Raw genomic sequence first — 22500 nt, 5'->3', positions numbered from 1 at the left:
CTGTCATGTTCCACTGCCCCTAGTGTCAAACCCAGTAAGACACCCGTGGCAGTCCACAAAACTAAAGCGGGAGTCACACATAGCAGCAATCTCGCTAGCGAGATTACTGAGTCACAACTTTTGTGACAACAGCGATCTCACCAGCGAGATCGCTGAGTGTGACAGTGATCAGCCCCCCTGCCGGTATCGCTGATGGCTGCAAGAAACCTCTGGACCGGTCTCCCGCTGGCCAGCACGCAACGCTGCATGTGACAGGCGGGAGATCAGCGATCAGCTGTAAAAAATAAAATATTGTTATTCTCACCTTCCGACGTCCCGCGCAGCCATCCTGCCTCTCTCCACGCTCCCGGTCCCAGTGATCCTTTGCACGAATGACTGCGAGACGTCGCGCTGCTGCGAGACCGTGACATTCTCGGTCATTCTCGCAAAGGATTACTGGGACCGGAGCGTGGAGAGAGGCAGGATGGCTGCGCGGAACGTCGGAAGGTGAGAACAACAATATTTTTTTATTTTAATTTTACTTTTTTACAGGGATATGGCATCAGCGCTAACGAACACAGCGATGCCGGGCGCTCGGCATCTTTGTGCTGATCGCTGGTGAAGCTGTCTGTTTGCCAGCTCACCAGCGATCACATAGCGACTTACCAGCGATCCTGACACGTTGATATCGTTTTCGGGATTGCTGGTAAGTCGCTATGTGTGACTCCAGCTTAACATGGTTTCCACAGGCCCTCCTCACAAGGTGAATAAACCCCCTCCAGACGAGAGCAAGCCTCAGGATGTCAGTAAACATTGTCCTCTACACAAGAAACCTCATCCTCTACTAAAATGCATAGCCTTCAGGGAGAAGTCTTTGGAGGATCGCAAAGGTTTCCTCAAGGAGAGTAACATCTGCTTCAAATGTTGTGCCAAACTCTCACTTCGCCAGGTACTGTGAAGCTAGCATGAAATGTGCAGAATGCAGCAGCACGGATCACAATACAGCCATGCACCCTAGATCAACTCCACGAGTGTTGTCGCAAGCAGAGGAGCACAATGAGAAGCAGAAAGACACAGACGAAGACACCCGAGGTCAGCTCTAAATGTATGGAGATCTGTAAGGGACTCACAGGAGGAAGGTCATGTTCAAAAATCTGCCTTGTCCGAGTCTATCCTGCAGGCCGCAAGGACAAAGCCTTAAAGATATATGCAATCCTGGATGACCAAAGTAACACGTCCATCTTCTTTGACAACTTCAGCATTGTAGGCCCTGGTTCTCTCTACACCCGAGGACATGTTCAGGTACCGTTGAGACGGCGGGGAGAAAAGCACCCGGATACAATGTGGAGTCCATAGATGGCCAAACCTGCCTATTGTTAACGACCATCCTGGAGTGCAACCAGATTCCTGACAACAGGTCAGAAATACCTTCACGGGAGGTGACGACACATCACCCCCATCTAAAGCGTATAGCCCACCTGATACCTGAGACGGATCCAGGAACCCCAATAACTCTACTTCTTGGAAGAGATATACTACAAGCCCACAAGGCTCCAGGAAAACGCCGTATGCACAGAGGCTCGACCTTGGATGGGTCATCATAGGAGATGTCTGCCTAGGAGGAGCACACAAGCCGGCCTTAGTCGACAGTATGTTTACCAATACTCTTGAAAATGGATGTCCGTCTCTCCTCCAGTCGTGTAAGAGTAGCTTCCTGGTAAAAGAGTTGCCATGCAATGCTCCTCTACCTTGTCCGTTAGCTGATCCTTCCTGTGAAGACCACACATGTGATGGCGACCAAGATCACATAGGGTGCACAGTTTTCCACAGAACAAGAGAAGACAACAAGGTAGCAATGTCCATAGAGGACAGACTGTTTTTGGACATCATGGATCGAGAGATGGTAAGAGATTAGTCAAAGAGTTGGATGGCCCCTCTACCATTTAAACCCCCAGAGGTAACGCTTACCCAACAACAGAGAACCTGTCTACGGTCGATTTGACTCCCTCAAACGCAAATTTCAGAAGGCACCTGAAATGAAAGAGGACTTCTTTGCCTTCATGGAGAAAATACCTCAGAATGGCCATGCAAAAATTGCACCTGTACTTCAAGATTCTGAGGAATGTTGGTATCTACCAATTTTCAGCATGTATCATCCTAAGAAACCTGGTCAGATAAGAGTTGTATTTGACTCAAGCGCCAGATATGAAGGTGTCTCACTAATTGATGTATTTTTGTCTTGCCCAGACCTCAACAGACATCTAGGAATACTTATTCGCTTCTGCAAAGATGCAGTGGCATTCATGGCTGACATACAACAGATGTTTCATTGCTTCCTAGCCAAAAAAGAACATAGAAACTATTTGAGGTTTTTCTGGTACCACGATAATAACCCCTACAAAAACATTTTAGAGTATCGGATGAAAGTACACATCTTCGGGAATGGCCCTTCTCCTGCTGTAGCCATCTATGGTCTTAGACATTCAGCCAGAGAGGGTGAAGCAAAGTACGGGTCGGATGTTAGATCGTTTGTGGAGAAGGATTTCTACGTTGATGACTGCTTAAAATCCACACCCACAGATGAAATTGGCAGTCAGTCTCCTAAAATAGGACACAGGAAATGCTTGCTTTGCCCAATTTGAGGCTGCACAAAATTGCTTCCAACAGCCAAAAAATGATGGCAGCTTTTCCCTCTCAAGATTACTCAACTGATCTAAAAGACTTGGATTTAGACACAGACTCTCTTCCCGTGCAACGGAGCCTTTGCTTGCTGTGGGATTTGAAGAGAGATCCATTTACCTTTCGGATCAACTAAGAAAAACCTTTCACACGTAGAGGGCGCCCTGTCCGTGATAAACAGCCTGTACGCTCCTCTAGGATTTGTAACCCCTGTAACTATCCAAGGTAAAATGATGTTGAGAGACTTCACCCAAGAGATGTCTGAGTGGGATGATCCGCTTCCCATGGAGATGAGAGATCTGTGGGTAAGATGGAATAAATCTTTAGAAGCCTTGTCAGATCTTTACGTGGCACGACCATACGCTTCCATGCCATTAAAAGAAGTCAAGATGCAAAGGCTCTGCATCTTCTGCGATGCCTCAACCAAAGCGATTACAGCAGTAGCGCATCTGAAAACTACTGACATCAAGGAACAATGCCATGTAAGGCTTGTTATGAGCCGAGCAAACTAGCTCCAGTCCAGGAGCACACAATACCCAGACTGGAACTCTGTGCAGCTGTGCTAGCAGTAGAGTTAGCTGAACTTATCTCAACAGAAATTGACCTGGAAATCAAGGATGTGGAGTTCTACTCAGACAGCAAGGTAGTGCTTGGGTACATTTGTAACAAAACTCAACGCTTTTATGTTTACGTCAGCAATCGGATGCTAAGGATCAGTAGATCCACCTGCCCTAAGCAGTGGCGCTCTGTGTCCACACACCACAAACTTGCGGACCACGCAACTAGATCTGTTGAATCTGGACACCTTAAGGACACGACCTGGTTTACGGGCCCTGCATTCTTATACCGTTCTACGCCTTACAGTGACGAATCAGACACCTTTGAACTGGTAGATCCAGATGCAGATGAAGAAATCCGCCCTCAGGTATCCGTTCTAAGTACAATGACTTCAGACAATCATCTCAAATCCCACCATTTCAGCAGGTTTTCAACCGGGAACTCGCTTGTTCGTGCCCTTGCTTGTTTAATTTATGTGGCTCAGTCTTACAAGTCAACATCACCCACCAGTCTTGTAAAGGTTGGCACCACTGCAAACACACCTTTACCGCTCCAAACCTGGAAAATTAAGTGGCATTAGTTAATGCCAAGCGAGGAGTGTTCTGCCCTCTGATAGGGCAAATATGCTTATATTATGTGCTAGTTATGTGCTGGGTTTAGTTATAGCACCATCTATTGGTGGCTGAATTTATAGCTGTGTCTGAAATAGCATTTACAGCTGTGTCTTTAACAGAAACAATGCACGTGGGATTGAAGCAATGCATGTGGGAATGAAGCAGTGTATTCTGGGATGAAGAAGATGCCATTTTATTCTGTGTATTTCATAAGGACACACGTGTTTATCTGTCCTCCTGTTAACTCCCCTACTTGAGTTCATTATCTGGGTAAAGCATATCTGGTAAGATTACCATCTTTCTTGCAACGCAGTTTTGTTTAAAGATGTTATTAACTGTATGGCAGCCAGAGCTCAGCAGATGTAATTAGACACCTGTGTTTCTATGTAATGTTTGCATCACACTGTAATACTTCCTGTAATTGTGTTAGCTGTGTGATCATCTGCCCAATACTTACCCACGTCGTTTGTATTCTTTATAGTTTTACCGCATGTTCTATACCGTTCACCAATAAACAAGTTAGACTACAGAGAACAGTCTGCTTATTTTGGAAGCTAGAAGGTGGTTTATGCTGTATGCTGGATTGCACATCGTGTCAGCGTGTATGAAGGCAGAACACGTGTTGCAACTGTCTAACAGCCACGAGACAGGCAGGCGCGGGGACTCGAACTTATCATTCGAGCACACCGAAGGCACTCTGTTAGCACCAGAGCATGACCACATAACACCTTATCCCAGCACGTTCGCTCATCACTAGAACTTAACCCAGCTTCACTCGGAGCAGACTGATGCGATTGGAAAAGGCTGTATGTGTGACAGCGGATTTAGAGACACATAAGAGAAAGGTAAAGAGTCACCTGAACCATAGCGAATGCTTTAATCCTTAAGAACATTTACACTGTGGTTTTTAAAAAAAAAATAAAACCCGTTTTTCAGAACAACATTTGCACAGTTTCCTACTCAAAATAAATCAATACTTTGGTATTTAACCAAAAATTTGTTACAAATGTGCAGGTTTGTTATCTCTTCCTGGCCAGTGTTATTTCAAGTGGACAGAATCAAAGTCACGCTGTCTTTATGGGCCGGCCATCTATCTAATAAACACCGATAGGATCCAAAAGCAACACGTCGCACACACTAACCCTTTGTATGGCGCTTGTGTGGATCTCCTATACCGAGACTGCACTAATTTACGAGGAAGCAGTTAAACCAACTTCTCTGCAGCCAAAGACATGCTATGAACGCGAAAACATTTATTTCGCGCATAACTCAAATTGTGGCCTCCATAATCATTTCAGCACTCAGTGGCCCAGCAGGAGGGAAAATTTATCACCATACAAACGCATCTCTCAGCTTCTGCGAGCTTCCCTCCGCCTCGCCAACAGCTAAGAAACGTGCAGCTAAGGGACTTACAACAGCCGAAAATCATACATCCAAAGGCACCTCCTGGTCAGATCAGCCTCTAAATCTGCACACAGCTCCACAGGAACCAAGGTCTATGCATTCAGGGCTTTTATATGCTTCTTAAATGACTGCGATAAATTAACCCCTGCAACTGCAGACATCACCTAAAGTGACCTGTACTAAAATAAAAAAAAAAAAATTCTCACTAATGTAGAGACAATCACAGCTCAGGGAATATGAAGCTCCTTATATTCTACTGATAATAGTCTTTTAAACTATTTTTTTATGGAGTATTGTCTAGTAATGAGCAAGTATACTCGTTACTTGGATTTTCCCGAGCATGCTCGGATGATCTCCGAGTATTTGGATGTGCTCGGAGATGGTTTCTGTCGCAGTAGCTGCATGATTTGCGGCTGCTAGACAGCCTGAATACATGTGGGGGTTGCCTGTTTGTTAAGAAATCCCCACATCAGAATAGGTGTTTGGAAAGGCAAACAACATGGTCACCATTACAGGTTCTAGTTGGGTTCATCACTTAAAAGGAGGTTCCAATAGACAGACATTCCCACAAAATCTGAAGGTGGGATCTGACCGCTTTTATCTTGTAGAATGAAGCAGCAGCGCACACGCTCGAACACCTCTCCATTCATTCCTGTTGGGAGTGCCAGAGAAGGAACATAGCACTCCGGTAGGCCCATAGAGAATGAAACTGGTGGCCCTCTAAGGCTATTTGCCCACGTTGCAGTTTTTCTGCGTTTCCAACGTGTTTTTGCCACAGCGGAAAGGCTTAAAAAGCGCTAATAAAACACATTCCCATGCAATTTTATGGGATTCCGCAGTTGCTGTGCCAATGTTGCGGCACATTGCGGCACATTGCGGTAAAATCCGCAGCATGTTCATTTTTGCTGCAGAATCGTGGCGATTCTGCTGCTATAAGGATTGCATTGAAACGCTCACTTTACGCATGTGGCTATGCCCACCATGCGTGAAGTGAGCACTTCATGTGCGGATGGTACCCAGGGTCTGGAGGAGAGGAGAATCTCCTCCATGCCCTGGGTACCATATTCCTGTCAGCATCTTCCGTTCCCAGGGATGCATTGCGCGAATGACCTCTGATGATAGCGGTCTTGGGTGATGCTACGTCATCAGAGGTCACTGCCGCAAGGCATCCTTGGGAACGGTAGTTGCCGGCAGCGTCGCTGAGAGGCGGGAGGACTCCGGGGGCCGACAGAGGGCAAGTATATCCCTATTTTTTTTTTAAATTATTTTTAACATTCTTTTACTATTGATGCTGCATAGGCAGCATCAATAGTAAAAAGTTGGTCACATTTGTCAAGCACTGTGCTTGACAAGTGTGACCAACCTGTTAATTACTTGTCCAAGCGATGCTTCAAATCGCTTGGAAAAGCGCAAGCATTCTGCAAGCCAAAAACACTTGCAAAACGCTTGTGTTTTGCGGGAAACGCATGCGAATTCCGCATGCGTTTTATCCACGGCAGGGAGTTGAGGAAATCATAGAATCATAGAATCGTAGGGTTGGAAGGGACCTCCTGGGCCATCTGGTCCAACCCCCTGCTCAAAGCAGGATTCGCTAAATCATCCCAGTCAGATGTCTGTCCAGCCTCTGTTTGAAGACTTCCATTGAAGGAGAACTCACCACTTCTCGTGGCAGCCTGTTCCACTCATTGATCACTCTGTCAAAAAGTTTTTTCTAATATCTAACTGTGTCTCCTCCCATTCAGTTTCATCCCATTGCTTCTAGTCTTTCCTTGTGCAAATGAGAATAAAGTTGATCCTTCTACAATGTGACAGCCCTTTAGATATTTGTAGACAGCTATTAAGTCTCCTCTCAGTCTTCTCTTTTGCAAACTAAACATTCCCAAATCCTGCAACCTTTCCTCATAAGACAGGGTTTGCAGACCGGTCACCACTCTTGTCGCTCTTTTCTGAACTTTCTCCAGTTTGTTGATGTCTTTTTTAAAATGTGGTGCCCAAAACTGGACACAATATTCCAGATGAGGTCTGACCAGAGAGGAGTAGAGGGAAATAATGACTTCACGTGATCTAGACTGTATGCTTCTGTTAATACATCCTAGAATTGCATTTGCCTTTTTTGCTGCTGCATCACACTGTTGACTCATATTCAGTCTGTGATCTATTAGTATACCCAAGTCTTTTTCACATGTGCTGTCACTTAGCCCTATTCCTCCCATTCTGTATATGCTTTTTTCATTTTTATTGCCCAGATGTAGTACTTTGCATTTCTCCCTGTTAAAAACCATTCTGTTAGTTGCTGCCCACTTCTCCAGTTTATTTATATCTTTTTGAATCCTCTCTCTCTCTTCTCTAGTATTAGCTATCCCTCCTAGCTTTGTGTCATCAGCAAATTTAATCAGTTTACCCTCAATTCCTTCATCTAAATCGTTGATAAAGATGTTGAACAATACAGGGCCCAGGACAGAGCCCTGTGGTACCCCACTTGAGACATTCTTCCAACTGGATGTGCAGCCATTTACGACCACTCTTTGGGTCCGATCAATAAGCCAGTTATGAATCCACCTAACAGTTGCCTTGTCCATTCCATACTTAGTCATCTTTTCAATAAGGATTGTATGAGAGACTTTGTCAAATGCTTTGCTGAAGTCAAGATATACTATATCTACAGCATTTCCTTGATCCACCCAATCAGTGATTCCGTCATAGAAGGAAATTAAGTTAGTCTGACATGACTTATTAGTTACAAACCCATGCTGACTCTGTTTATCACTTCATTCTTATCCAGGTACTGACATTTCCGCAGCATTTCTGCAACGTGAGCACTAACACTTAATTCTAGCAGGGTGTCCTGTTGTGGTGATAAGTAGGGGTTCCAGAAACACTGGAATGCTCCTTTAAGATTCCAAACCATCTTATATACCTGTCATTCAACAGTGATTTGTCCCAACTACCCCACCACATACATGTGCATTCCAGCAGCTGCTTCTTTACTGCAGAAATAAAAGGATTGGGCAGAACTGTTAGGGAACAGTTGTCAGGACCCCATACACATTAAATAGGCGGAAGAGTCTGTCAATATCGTCAGGTTCACACAAATTTACCCTAAAGTGTATAGAAAGATGAAGCTCCAATTCTGTTCATTTGTGATCTTCAATGTTGTGACTTTCCCTGCTCCAGATAATGAAGAAATGCCAATAACTTATAATAAGAGAACAAATCAAGAAGTTGTAGATGCACAAGTGAAATAACAAGGTTCTACAGTTTTAATCCTATGACCCATTCATTTGGAGGGCATTTGAACAGATTAGATACAGAGATTTCCCCTGTAACTAGGGCTGGTAGATTAGCTCCAGCCTCTTGGATGCAAAACAGAACATACTGAGTCTCCTAGGACCAAGCATCTGCCGCTCCAACCCTACTTCTCAGCGATCACTGGGACCGAGGCAAATGACTTACTTGTTAAAGAATGGGCTGATCACATCAGACTGAACTGTGACATGAGTTTGTGGTGGAGTCAAAAATGAACCTAATGGCAGAAGAAAAAAAAAACCCCACAGGTTAAAGATCTAATCTAGCACCAAGTGCAAGCAAAGTTTCGGGGCCAATAAATTTCAGCACAATTACCTAAATAGTCTGCCATGGAAATGAAGCACAGTCCTGTGATATAAGCATCATATCCAGCTTCATGAAGTTGTCCTATGTTGGTATCGTAACTTGGAAAATCTTCAGCACTCTCTGAATGAGGGAGAACAGCATTATTAAATTTGGCAGATTAGAATTAGTCCGTTAAATCGATGTTCTTTAGTTTTTGAAGTGTACTTGAAAGTACTTTACATAAATCTCATAAAATTACAGTATAGGTATGTATATTAAATGCCATGAAACCCTGTGAAATTTTTATAATTTCATTCTAAAGGCTAATTTTTTCCCCTAAAATTGCCACCAATTTGCTGCTGTTGAGCATGTGCTACTCCTTCCTCTAAGCTAGTTGTCCAGCTGCTTGTGACATAGATATGACTGCAAACTACTCCTGGCTTGCTCTACTTTTCACTCCCTTTGCTCACCATTAGAGATGCCAGAAGGCAGTGGAGGAGGATAGAAGAGTATGGAGAGGAGCAAGAATTTAGGTAAAAGCAGATTACACATGCTGTAGGACGAGAGAGGACACACAACGATCTGCAGAGTGTGGGTATTTTACACAAAGGAGAACTCTTAAGTCAGACTCTGGGGAGGAAAGAGGAGGAAAATCACATACTCCTCAGCATGTTAACGAAAGGGAGAGAAGGTAAACTGCAGTAGGAGAAATCATTCAATAAATAAATTTGCACTAAAGAGGACAGTTAGTAAAATCATCGGCACTTTAGATGCACACAGACCCTACATCCAGCCTGTATTACTGGTAGCGACATTCCCGCAAGAGAAAAATGCAAAACTTGGATCCTGCTGCCAAAAAAATGCATATCAAAAGGGGTTGGAGAATAAATAAAAGAAATGACGACTGCAGCCCGCAACTTTATTAAACCTAACTATTTTATGGAACGTTAAATACATTTAACAAAAAAAAACCCTGATTTTAACTATTCCTAATTTTCTGATGAGAAAGTGCCTGTATCACAAAGTTGGATTCCCACTTTATAATATTGATTTCCTGAAAAATGTTTGACACATTTTTGTATTAAAAGTGACAAATTATATCCGTAAGCTTCAAATGTGTTTTATATGCAGGCAATCATCCTATTACAAGTAAACTGCCAAAAAAAAAAAAATTTAAGCAGCAGCTTATTGCTAAAATAGTTGTGAACATTCTTCCTTTTGAGAAAATGGCATTACTAGCCTATAAATATCCTTAATAGTTTTCTAAAACCTTCCTGAGCGCGGTTATTAAAAACGCTGTTTATTTTACAGAAGCTAGTTACAGATTTTAAGAGATGGTTAACAGAAGCCAACTGGTCCTTGAATCCTTACCAACTTTAGGAGGTTTGAAAGGAGCCATTTGTAATCTCTTTTCCAGTTCGGCAAGGACAGTGTGTGAAATAATTGCCTAGGAGCAGAGAGTGGAGACAGAAGAATTAGTGCCAGACGTCCACAGGGGGTCGCATCAAAACTGGGATTAACAATGCTGCCACCATGTGGGGAGAAAGGAAAGATTCAAATCAGGAGAAAGGTGTTAAATTAATGTTCTATCATAACAGCCAAAAGTTAGAATAAAAAATTACTGGATGTACAAAACATGACAAAAATGTAATATACTGAATGCAATAGGTGATTTGGTCTTGCCTTCTACGTGAAAAAAGACTTTGCACTACCACACTTTCATAGAACGAAATACCCAAGTCCTATAAAGACATTCCAGTCAAAGAGGGATTTTTGGTACTCACCATAAAATCTTTCTTGGAGCCTCCATTGGGGGGGAGACACAGGTAACCATGGGGTGTATGCTGTTGTTGCTAGTAGTCCGACACTAGGCAAAAAAGGAAAATAGCTCCTCCTCAGCAGTATACACCCACTGACCGGCACAAAGCCCTTCAGTTAGTGTTAAAGCAGTAGGAGAATCAATCAAAACGCAATCTTATCTACCAACCCAACAACAAAGGCACATAGGCCCAAAGCATTACCAACAGTTAGGGCTGTGTCCCCCAAAGAAGGCTCCAAGAAAGATTCTACAGTGAGTACCAAAAAATCCCTCTTTCTTTATCGCTTCATTGGGGGGACACAGGTAACCATGGGATGTCTCAAAGCAGTCCCAAGGGTGGGAACAGAGAATGCAAAGAAAAACAGACTTCGGTTGGCCGATGCGAAACCGCCGCCTGCAGCACCTTCCTTCCCAGGCCTGCATAAGACAAGGCACAAGTATGAACCCTGTCAAACCTCGCAAAGGTGTGCAAAGATAACCAGGTTGCGGCCTTACAAATCTGTAAAGCCGAGGCCTGGTGACGAACTGCCCAGCAAGCCCCCACCGTGGAGTGAGCCTTCACCCCCGGAGGCAGTTTGTCCTGAACGCGGTATGCCTCCAATATTGTCGAACTAATCCAATGGACAAAAGTGGACTTAGAGGCTGGGAGCACCTTAGGACAACCCTCAGAGATGACTGACAAGGTATCAGAGTGGCGAAAGGAGGCAGTCCTAGACAGGTAGACTCGGATAGCTCTTACCAGATCCAACTTGTGGAGGGACTTCTCCAGAGGATAGACCGGAGAGGGGCATAGAGAAGAAAGGACAATGTCTCCATTAATGTGAAATCAAGAGACCACCTTAGGAAGGAAAGAACAGGCCTGAGAACTAAATTTTCTTGATGTAGAATCAGGAATGGAGAATGGCAGGATAATGCCGCTAGCTCAGAGACTCTCCTGATGGATGTAATGGCAACTAAGAAGGCAACTTTCCAATACAGGAGAGAAAACAGAATGTCCTGAATGGGCTCAAAAGGAGCACTCTGGAGTGCACCAAGGACAAGGTTTAAATCCCATGGATCTATCGGGGAACAATAAGGAGGTGCCAGGTGGGCAACTCCTTGAAGAAAAGTCTTTACCTGGGAAGGAGACGCCATATTTTATTGGAAAAAAATTGACCGAGCAGAATCTTGCCCCTTAAGGGTACTGAGTGATAGACCCAAGTCAAGACCTGCTTGTAGAAAACCAAGGATGGAAGGAAGGGAAAAGGACATTGGAACCAAATTGTCGCCCTCACACCACCGGAAGAAGGCCTTCCAGTATCTGTGGTACATACGCGAGGATGCTGGTTCTCTCACCCTAATCATGGTCTGAATGACCTGATGCGAAAAAACAGCCTCCCTCAGAACCCGCGGCCAACGGCCATGCCGTTAAACTCAGACTCAGACTGTGAACTCTGGTGGAAGAGGGGGCATTGCGAAAGAAGATCTGGACAGTCTGGAAGCCTCCAGGGAGCGCCCATGAGCATGTTCACCAGCTCCGCGTACCATGCCTGTCTTGGCCAGTATGGAGCTAACAGGACTACGGGAATCCCTTCTGCCTTATCTTTTTCATGACTCTCGGATTCAAGGGGAGAGGTGGAAAGAGATAAGGCAGTTGGAATTGGGACCACGGCATTACTAGAGCATTGCAACCAATATTTAGCAGATCCCAGGACCTGGCTGTGAACAAAGGAACCTTGTGGTTCATCTAAGATGCCATCAGGTCGGCGTCCGGTGTGCCCCATTTCTGGCATATCTGGTTAAAAATGGTGGGGCTGAGAGACCACTCGCCCGATGAAAGACCCTGACGGCTCAAAAAAAAAAAAAAAAAAAAAAAAAAAAAAAAAAAAATCGGCTGCCCAATTTTCCACCCCCAGTATGTGCACTGCTGATATGGCAGGTACGTGACGCTCCACCCAGAGCAAAATCCTTGCTACCTCTACCATAACCTGTTTGCTGTGAGTCTCGCCCTGATGGACTATGTAGGCCACAGCGGTGGCATTGTCCGACTGTATGCAGACCGGCTGGCCTGCGAAGAGGAGTTGCCAGAGGCAAAGAGCAAAGAAAACTGCCCTGATCTCCAGGAGATTCATGGGGAGAGTAGCTTCTTGGGCGTCCAAGCGACCCTGCGCTGTGTGATGTAGATAGACAGCTCCCCAACCAATCAGCATCGGGGGTGATAACCTGCCACCGGAGAGGAAGGAAGGACTTCCCTCGTAGGACTGATGGTGATGAGGATCACATCAGGAGCCCTCGGGTAGGAGAGGGTCACTGAAATCCGGGATCCTCCCTCCTACACTGTCTCCACACGTGCAGAAGACAGCATCAACCCCTTACAAGAAGGGGGAGGCCACTGCTGGTGACCACCATCTTCCTCTCCAGCCCTCTCCGAGGAGAGGGTTGGGGTGGGGAAAAGGCAAAGTACCGGTCACCAGGAATCACCCTGAAACACGAGTAAAGGTGGGAGATGTGAGTGACACCACACTGCTCTCTCAGTTGCATAAATATGGGAAAACAGGGTGAGAAATTACACCGTTACCCTAAGAAGTAGAACCTGAAACCATAAGGGAAAAGGTTTCCAAACACAAACAGGGAACCCGAAAAGGAAAAAGCGGATCTTGTAGCAGATCCTGGTCCACCTCCTATAGACACTAAGATTAACCTAAAGGGCTTTGTGCCTGTTGGTGGGGGTGAACTGCTGAGGAGGAGCAGCAATTTTCCTTTTTTTTACCTAGTGTCAGTCTCCTAGCGACAGCAGCATACACCCCATGGTTACCTGTGTCCCCCAATGAAGCGATACATAAAAGACCTTTGTTCTCAAACTATTTGTTGGCGTAGGGGGCATGTTTAAGGCCTCGTTCACAAGTCCGTATTTAAACACAGATATGGGAAAAAAAATTATACTGGATCATCAGTGTTTTGGATTAATGTGTATGGCCCACCCTCACCAATCAAGAGCATCAGTATTTTCCCGGATGGATAAATTGTGAAGCTATTGCTATACTTTGCCATGTTAAATACAGACAGCACAATGGTGCTACACTGATGCTATCCGTGTGCTGAAAGGGTTTCTCACAGACCCATAGACTTGTATTGACCCTTGTAATCCATGCTGCTGGAATAAAGAAAAACACAGAACTATCTGAGTTTTGCACAGACACTTCTTGACAAAACACAAACATGAAACAAGTACCATAGACTATAATGGAAAAAAAAATAGATATAATATTGACACGCACCACAGGCGTCTCAATGAGGCCTAAGAGTATGTTCTAATAGTACAAATGTGCTGCAGAGATTCCATCTGGATCATAGGACCAGCAGAGCAGTTGAGATGCGGTAAAGTCATCCATCTGTGGTGTAGAAAATGTGTGTTGAATGCAGATTTTGAATCCGAAAAAGTCAATTTGTGTTGCAGATGTCCATGGCAGATTCTTTTTGTCTCTTTCAACATTATGTACAGTGTGCACAGTGTGAATGTACTCCAGGACAGAGATACACATAGTTTAGTCTCACTCAAAGCTTTGTGTGATTTGCGACCATAAACCCATCAGGTGTGGATATTTGGTAAACTTATCGCGGTGGTGCTATGCGGTTTTACGTGACCACTTTAACCACCATTAAATGTGTTGTCCCTATTCATAAAAAGTGTGCAATTGGAAGAAAGGGCAAAAAAAAAAAAAAAAAAAAAACAAAGACAAGAAAAAAAACAAAACGCACTTTCCTCACCATCCTCAGGTCTACCGCTGCTCCCGGGATCAGGTAGTGTCTGTAGTGCTGCCATCACTACAATAGCATGGCCACAAATCCGTCAGCTCAAAGATTGAGAGGGGCGTTCCATCTACACAAGCAGTGTGCTCTTGACGTGACGTCACCGCTGTGGCCAATATCAGAGTCCACATTAGCAGAGACTCTGCAGTACACTCGGTAACGTTGTGTAAGGTTTTTCTTTGTTTTTTTGTAGCAAACTGCATTTAAAGGCGTTCTCCTTTCTGAAAATACTTATCCCTGGGGCAATGTCACAAGATATCTCTATAATCGTGATGTGACACGTCTAAGGCTATATTCACATCACATTTTTTGCCACGCATCAGTGGCTTCAACGGGGCTTCCGTTTGAAGCCGTGAAGAACTGCATTTGAGCATATCGGATGATGATACCATTAAGTTTAATAAAGCAGACATGGTCACTTTGTGCTCTGTCTGACCTCCTTTTGGCCGGGTCTTCCTTTTTGAGGCTGACATGATGGTGCTGTTGACCATGCTACCCGTGCCCACCTAAAAAGGTCAGTCATGGTTCAAACGTATGTCGTAAAGAGCACAAAGTGACCACGTCTGCTTTATTAAGCTTAAGGGTGTATGCCCATCTCAAAGATCCTATCCCAATATGTAGTAGGTGTATTAGTAAATACCTCCAATTAGAAATGTAGCATAGTTCTTCTGATTCGCTATGCCGCTTAAACCATGTGCAGGGCATTACAGTAGCTTAGCTATTCATGGTTAAGACCAATCCCATAGTGAATGCTAGTTAGTTAGCGGTCGTAACAATGGATATCTAAGCTACTTCAATACCATGGCACATGACGTAAGTGATACAGCAAAGGGTGGGCTCTAGTCCGCCTTGATCAGTGGCTCATCCCACTGATCTCCCGTTCTCCTTTTACCATGGGCAAAATACTACTCGGAAAACAACGGATGAAGGCAAAATAGTGTGGCAATGCTATAATATACCACAAACAGACAACACCACATACAACAGTCCCAGTAACATACCCAAGATGCTGCAAAATTCCGCTGACTCGCCGGAATTAAAGCATCTGCGACTTCCATGGTTGACTACCCCACCTGTGGCACACAGAGAGCGGAGGTAAAAACAACCTTAGGAAGCTGATATCCCATTGAGGTATGATGCCAGGTGACCGGTGGGTCCCAATTCTGGATTTTCCAAACATATCTATGGGGCTCAGGTGACTGGTTGGCCCAAATCCGGTCTTCCTAAAAAGTATCCTTGGTTTTAGTGATGGTCAATGGAGCAGATCGGTATTCGTTGGGCTGGGGCCGTGGTCCCTTATGCTGGCATCCTGTAGAATGTCAAATCTGTGTCCCCCCTGATGCTCTGGCAGCTATCCTGTACAGTGTTCATGGTTCTCTCGTTACAGAGGCATATATCCCCCTTATATAGTTCACAACTGTTGTCCTTCAAGCAATCGAGAGGTAAAAAGGAAGGTGTGAGGAGATTAAATACTCAAACAATGCAAGTTAATCAATATGCATAATTTTTCCTTCTCTGTTTTGCAAGTCAACAAGCTACAGGGTCCCACACAATGATCAATCAACATATTAGAGATGTGCGGACCCCTGGATGTTCGGGTCCGGCCGAACAGTTACAAAAAGTTAGGGTTTGGGTACCAGAACAGTATCCGGACCCGAACCCCATTCACTTGAATGGGAGGCCCGAACATCCAGTGTTTGCCACGCTGTCATGTGCATGACAGCACGGCAAACACTGCTTTGCTTCTGATGAGTAGCTAAATCATCCCCGATCATAGCTGCAGTTCCTACGCTGTCAAAATACAGTATGAGCGCTCAGCTGTGATTGGAGGTATAAAGCTCACCTCCGGTCACTGGCATCAGCTGATGGGACAACGGGCTGAACTGCCATGACATCGGTGACATCCCCAGTAGCACCGTGAGAGCTAGCGAGGTTCTCACCAAGGTCACGGCAGTTCAGCCAGGCCGGGAAAGGAGCCTCATTCATTGGAGGTAACGTCGATGACATCACCAGTCTCTGAGGCTGCGCTCGCAGCAGTTCAGCCACCAGTGTTTCTCAGCCTGGACGGTCGCATCTTGGAACCGTCCATGTTGAAAACTATTTGTGCCCCCAGACATGGATTACGGCGTGGGACAGGACAGACAGGTATGGTATTTTGCCTTTTTATTTTAGTTTTATTATTACAGGAGAACGAGGGCTTCGGTGGAATTAGGGGTTAACTGTGTTTTGCTTTATTTCTAATAAAGGACTGTATTCTGGCTGTGTCTTTATTTACCATACAACTGAAGGATTAGTAATTGATGTGTCTTACAGACGCCTGCCTCTCCATTACTAAGCCGTGGACTTTATGTCACCTGTCAATACAAAGGTGACATCAACCCCACAAATATGAACCCCACTTGCCACCGCTACAGGGCAAGTGGGAAAAGCCAGACAAAGCGCCAGAATGGGCACCTCTAATAGATGTGCCTTTTCTGGGCAGTTGCGGGCTGCTATTTTTAGGCTGGGTGGGCCAATATCCATGGCCCCTTACGAGCCTGAGAATATCAGTCCCCAGCTGTCTGGTTGTCAAAAAATGGAGGGGACCTCACGCCGTTTTATTATTTATTTAAAGTGCTGGAGCAGCTGATTAATACACCCATCTGCTGCTCCTGCTCTCACTGTTATTAGCGGCAGCAAGTGTCACCAGGTGAGCTTTATACCTCCGATCACAGCTGAGTGCTCTCGCTGTCTGACAGTGTGGGAAACTGCGGCTCTCTGACAGGCGGGAATGAACTTGTCGGCCAAACCCGAACAGTAACATGGACTTCCTGGAGAAGTCCGTGTTCAGTGTCCGTGCCCGAACAGTAGGTGTTCAGTACGGGTGCCGATCTTTACTGTTCGGGTTTGCCTATCTCTACGTATTATCAAATTTCGATTGTTCAATGACTCTCGGTGCCTGTCTTGCAAATATAGCAGAAAATAAGCTGTAGGATCGGATATAAAAGAGGCAAACATCAGACACTCAAAAATCAACATTTAAGACTCAAAGATACAGTCTATGCCTCCTGGCTTACTGAAAAAAGATGTCTAAATAATTAAGATTAAATGCTGTGTCGTCAAAGAGGTATTTGCTAATATTACTACACCTACTACATATTAGAATCGGAGCTTGGAGATGGGAATAACACTTTAATGACTCCAATGGCAAATCCAAAAAGAATCTGGAAGGAGGCAATGATGGAAACTTTACTGAATAGGTGAGGTGTCTTTACTAGGTTCTGATCCATCGAACTGGCATATGTCCAAAAGAACATGAAGAAAATTGTTGTCTGGCCATTTCCGCTAATGAACTCAGCTAGAAAACTTTATAGGATATTCACAGAAAAAAAAAATAATAATTCTCACTTCTCACTGGGGGGGGGGGGGGGGGGGGCAGAGAATGTGGGAAGTATTAAAGCAGACCTTGGGGAGGGATAATCTAACCATAACAATAAAGCATGCAGAACTTGCAACCAGAAGCTTTCAAGACCGTAAAGGTATACACCCTGAAGACGATAGAAGGGAAGAAATGACCTGGGAGCAGGCTTATACCAAGGTGCAGTTGATAGAATCTTAATAGGCGTTCCAAATACATATAAGAGGTACCAGGGGTTATAACTGGACATCTTGATCAGTTGCATAATTGTAGTTTTGGATGGAAACTGGCTGGTGAAGTAGAGCTGGATGTCTCAATGCAAGACGTTGTTGGACAGATATGAGGACCTCCAAGTTTCCAGCTGGAAAGAATTTCAACTGTCGAATGGAGAAGGAAAAATGGATGCCTTCAAATGAAAGGGAAAAATAAAGGAAAGGAATATTGGGACAGCATATCTTAATAATAATGGAAAAGCAGGAATGAATGGCCAAAAAGCACTAGTCACCAAGAAAGAACCAGTGATCTTCCAGAGGGCACAGGGGGGAAACAGGATCAAACAGAGGACGAAAAGAGACACCCGCAAAAACTCCTTGTGGTTGGCCAGTAAAGGAGTTGCAGAGAGGATCAGCAAGCAAACAAAGAGGCCACATAGCAGATTAAGAAGATGAAAATTGATTAGGAAAAATAGTAAATGTGGAGCCCTCCCACAAAAAAAAAAAAAAAAAAACATGTTCTTCAGATGAAAAAAAAAAATCAAACAAAAACTGAGCAATTGACAAAGAAATCTAGTGAGCTTAAATGATAGAAAACAGAGGCAATCCCAATGAATGATGAAAACTCAAACCAGCCAAACTTGCATAACCAGACCACCATGAGTGAGTTTTGTGGTTGGAAACTGGATAACACATTCTAGGTTTGGAAATTCCCACTTTGGAGAATGGTGATTGATTACTCTCTATGAAGGGAACCCTCCATTGGGTCCTGACTTTTTCTGCTATGGTAGTGTGTTAGCCAGATGTGCAGAGAGGTGGAAAAAACAAGCAAGGTAAGAGACAGAATACAACTATTACAAGCCGAAAATGAAATCCGCACAGAGCAGTGTCCATTTTGACGGTTCAAGTAGACGTCAGATATAAAAAAAAAAAATAAAAAAATCAGTATATGACGTCCAACCCTAAGAGACCCAAGGAGTGAAAATAATTCGCTCTTCATGCCAAGAGTGTGGCTGCAAGAATGTTTTCAGGTATTGAACTGGTGTTCCCTTATTGACAAAGTTTGGAAAATCTCCAAGTGGAAGACGCAAATAAATGTTAGGCCATGAATTTGGACTAAAAACAAAAAGTATAATTACGTACAAAATAGTACACAATAATCAAAAAAGACATTGCTGTATGGGTGGACAGCCAACAACTTTAGTGACCAGTGCCAGGAGGCTGCCACCAAGGCAAATAAAATCATGGGTTTTGCAGCTATACAAGTTACTAGTGCTTAGAATATTGTGCGCCATTTCGGTCTCTGGTGTATAAGGAGGACATAGCTGAACTAGTGGGTGCAGAGCACAGCAACCAAGGTTAACAAAGGAATGGGTGGACTGCAATCCCGAGACAGGTTATCAGACTTGAAGGCTGGAAAATAGGGATTTTTGTGTACTCACCGTAAAATCCTTTTCTCCGAGCCATTCATTGGGGGACACAGACAGTGGGTGTTATGCTGCTGCCACTAGGAGGACACTAAGCAAACCAGAAAAAGTTAACTCCTCCCCTGCAGTATACACCCTGTCGCTGGATGAGATCTCCAGTTCAGTGAAAAAAGCAGTAGGAGCTTAAACAGTCAACAATAACGAACTATGTCAAAACCTAAGAATGCTACAAATGAGCCAGTAGGCTAAACAGAGCGGGTGCTGTGTCCCCCAATGAATGGCTCGGAGAAAAGGATTTTACTGTGAGTACACAAAAATCCCTATTTCTCCTACGTCTCATTGGGGGGCACAGACAGTGGGACGTCCTAAAGCAGTACCTGGGTGGGGAGCATACATCTGCTAATACTCCATGTACCTCTGAGTTAAGACTGAGGTACTGCCGATTGCAGGATGCGTCTGCCGAGAGCTGCATCTGCAGAGGCCTGAGAATGAATTTGGTAATGTTTTGAAGAGGTATGCAGACTGGACCAAGTCGCAGCCTTGCAGACCTGTTCTGCCGAGGCCTGGTGCCGAATGGCCCAAGAAGCGCCCACTGACCGGGTAGAGTGCGCCTTAATCCCGCCTGGGACAGGCGCATTCCTGACACGGTAGGATTCCTGAATAGCTGATCGAATCCACCTGGCTAGCGTTGCTTAGGACGCGGCTAGGCCCTTCCTATGCCCCTCAGGAAGTATGAACAGGGCATCTGACTTGCGGAAGGGCGCCGTCCGCGAGATGTACCGTCTCAGCGCCCTAACCACATCCAGGGTGTGGAGGGCCTTCTCAACGCGATGGAGTGGCGCCGGACAAAAGGAAGGCAAAACAATTTCCTCGTTGAGATGGAAAGCGGAAACGACCTTGGGCAGAAAGGACGGGGACGCCCTGAGAACTACCTTGTCCTGATGAAAAATTCAGGAACGGAGAACGGCAGGACAGAGCTGCCAATTCCGAAACTCGTCTGATTGACGTAATTGCTACTAGAAAGACCACTTTCCAAGACAGGATGGTCAATGACACGTCCTGCAGCGGTTCAAAAGGATCTTGTAAGGCCCAGAGAACCAGGTTAAAGGTCCCATAAGGTGTCGTCACATGGGAGACTCCTTGAGTAAACGTCTTGACCTGAGGTTTGGTGAAAAATCTTTGTTGGAAAAGCACTGACAAGGCCGAAATTTGGCCCTTGAGCGAGCTAAGCGCGAGGCCTGATTTTAATCTGGATTGAAGAAACTCCAATATGCCCGGAAAGGAGAACACCAGAGGGGAACGACCATGATCCTTGCATGAAAAGAAGATTTTCCAGGTGCGGTGATAGATACGTCTGGATACAGGCTTCCTAGCACTAATCATGGTGGAAATTACGTCGAGAGAGAATCCAGCCTGTGCTACAATCCAGGATTCAACGGCCGTGCAGTCAAAGACAGGGGCCCGGAGTTCTGGTGGTAAATCGGGCCCTGAGAAAGCAGATCCGAGCGATCTGGAAGTCGCCAGGGGACTTCGGCGACTAGCTGTATTAGTTCTGCATACCATGTTCGGCGTGGCCAATCTAGGATCACTGGTACCCCCTCCGCTCTGATCTTCTTGATGACCCCTCGGAAGCAAGGGAAGAGGGGGGAAAACAAAAATGTACGGGAGCTGGAACCGGTGCCATGGCAGAACTAGGGCGTCCGCTCCGATGGCGCATGGATCGCGCGATCGGGCAATGAACAGAGACACCTTGTTTAGCCTGGAGGCCATGAGGGCCACATCCAGAGTCCCCCAACGAAGACATATCTGGTGAAAGACTTCCGGATGAAGAGACCACTGTCCTGAGACTATGCCCTGGCGACTGAGAAAATCTGCCGCCCAATTTTTTACGCCGGGGATGTGAATTGCTGAGATGGGTGAATGGTTGGTCTCGGCCCAATGGAGGATGTGACTCACTTCGTGCATGGCCATCCTGCTCCAGGTACCTCCCTGGCGGTTGATATACGCTACAGCCGTGGCGTTGTCTGATTGGATCCTGATGGGGTGACCTGCGAGGAGATGGTGGAAACTCCGTAGAGAAAATCTGATCGCTCGTATCTCCAAAATGTTGATGGGGAGACGCGATTCTCAGGTTGACCAACGACCCTGTGTCGTGTGGTAACGAAAGACCGCACCCCAGCCAAGAAGACTCGTGTCGGTGGTTACTACCAACCATCTTACTGGGAGAAAAGACCTCCCTTGATTCAGGGAGGACCTCAGTGTCCACCACCTGAGGGCTTGCCTGACCCGCATTGACAGAAGGATCCGACGGTCCAGGGAGAACGGGTTCTTGTCCCAAGCTGACAGCAACGTGTGTTGTAAGGGACGGAGATTGAACTGTGCAAACGGAACTGCTTCCATGGCAGCCACCATTTTCCTGAGAACTCTCATGCTGAAACGAATGGAGTGAGAAGCTGGACGGGAAAGAGTCCGCACTGCCTGTTGTAAGGCTTGCGTCTTTCCTGGAGGGAGAAATGACCAACCCGTGGGAAGTGTCCAAGATTATTCCTAAAAAGGAAATTTGCTGAGTCGGTTTCGGGGAAGACTTTGCAAAGTTTATCTTCCACCCCAGACGTGAAAGTTTATTTACTGTTATCTCCACAGATTCTTCGCAGCCTGAAAGGGACGGACCCTTGATGAGCAGGTCGTCCAGATACGATAACACTACTACTCCCCGAGAGTGGAGAATGGCCATGACAGCCACCATGACCTTGGTAAAGACCCTGGGGACAGTGGCAAGTCCAAAGGGCAAGGCCACGAACTGGAAGTGTTCCTCATGAATTGCAAAACGCAGGAACTGTTGGTGAGACGGGCAGATCGGAATGTGACGGTAAGCATCCTTGATGTCGATGGATGCTACGAACTCTCATTTTTCAATGGAAGAGACCACTGACCATTCGGAATCGCCGAACTGTGACAAACTGATTTAACAGTTTGAGATCCAGAATGGGTCGCATCATGCCGTCTTTCTTTGGAACCACAAAAAGGTTTG

The 22500-nt window shown here is 45.4% G+C and overlaps 1 protein-coding gene across 2 annotated transcripts in view; it reads right to left on the bottom strand.

Moving 5' to 3' along the window:
• PARN (poly(A)-specific ribonuclease) overlaps window positions 1-22500 on the bottom strand; it is a 185762-nt gene that overhangs the window by 96661 nt on the left and 66601 nt on the right. For both annotated transcript variants that reach the window (XM_073542882.1, XM_073542883.1), the window contains exons 16-18: window positions 10197-10272; window positions 8856-8966; window positions 8688-8757 (exon numbers count right to left, since the gene is read on the bottom strand). In XM_073542882.1, coding sequence (XP_073398983.1) covers window positions 8688-8757; window positions 8856-8966; window positions 10197-10272 — 257 coding nt within the window. The remainder of the gene's footprint in view (window positions 1-8687; window positions 8758-8855; window positions 8967-10196; window positions 10273-22500) is intronic.

The sequence above is a fragment of the Dendrobates tinctorius genome, unplaced genomic scaffold (assembly GCF_039654945.1).
Source record: "Dendrobates tinctorius isolate UK_male_01 unplaced genomic scaffold, ASM3965494v1 ptg000129l, whole genome shotgun sequence".
NCBI lineage: Eukaryota > Metazoa > Chordata > Amphibia > Anura > Dendrobatidae > Dendrobates > Dendrobates tinctorius.
This window is presented reverse-complemented; position numbering and strand designations above follow the sequence as displayed.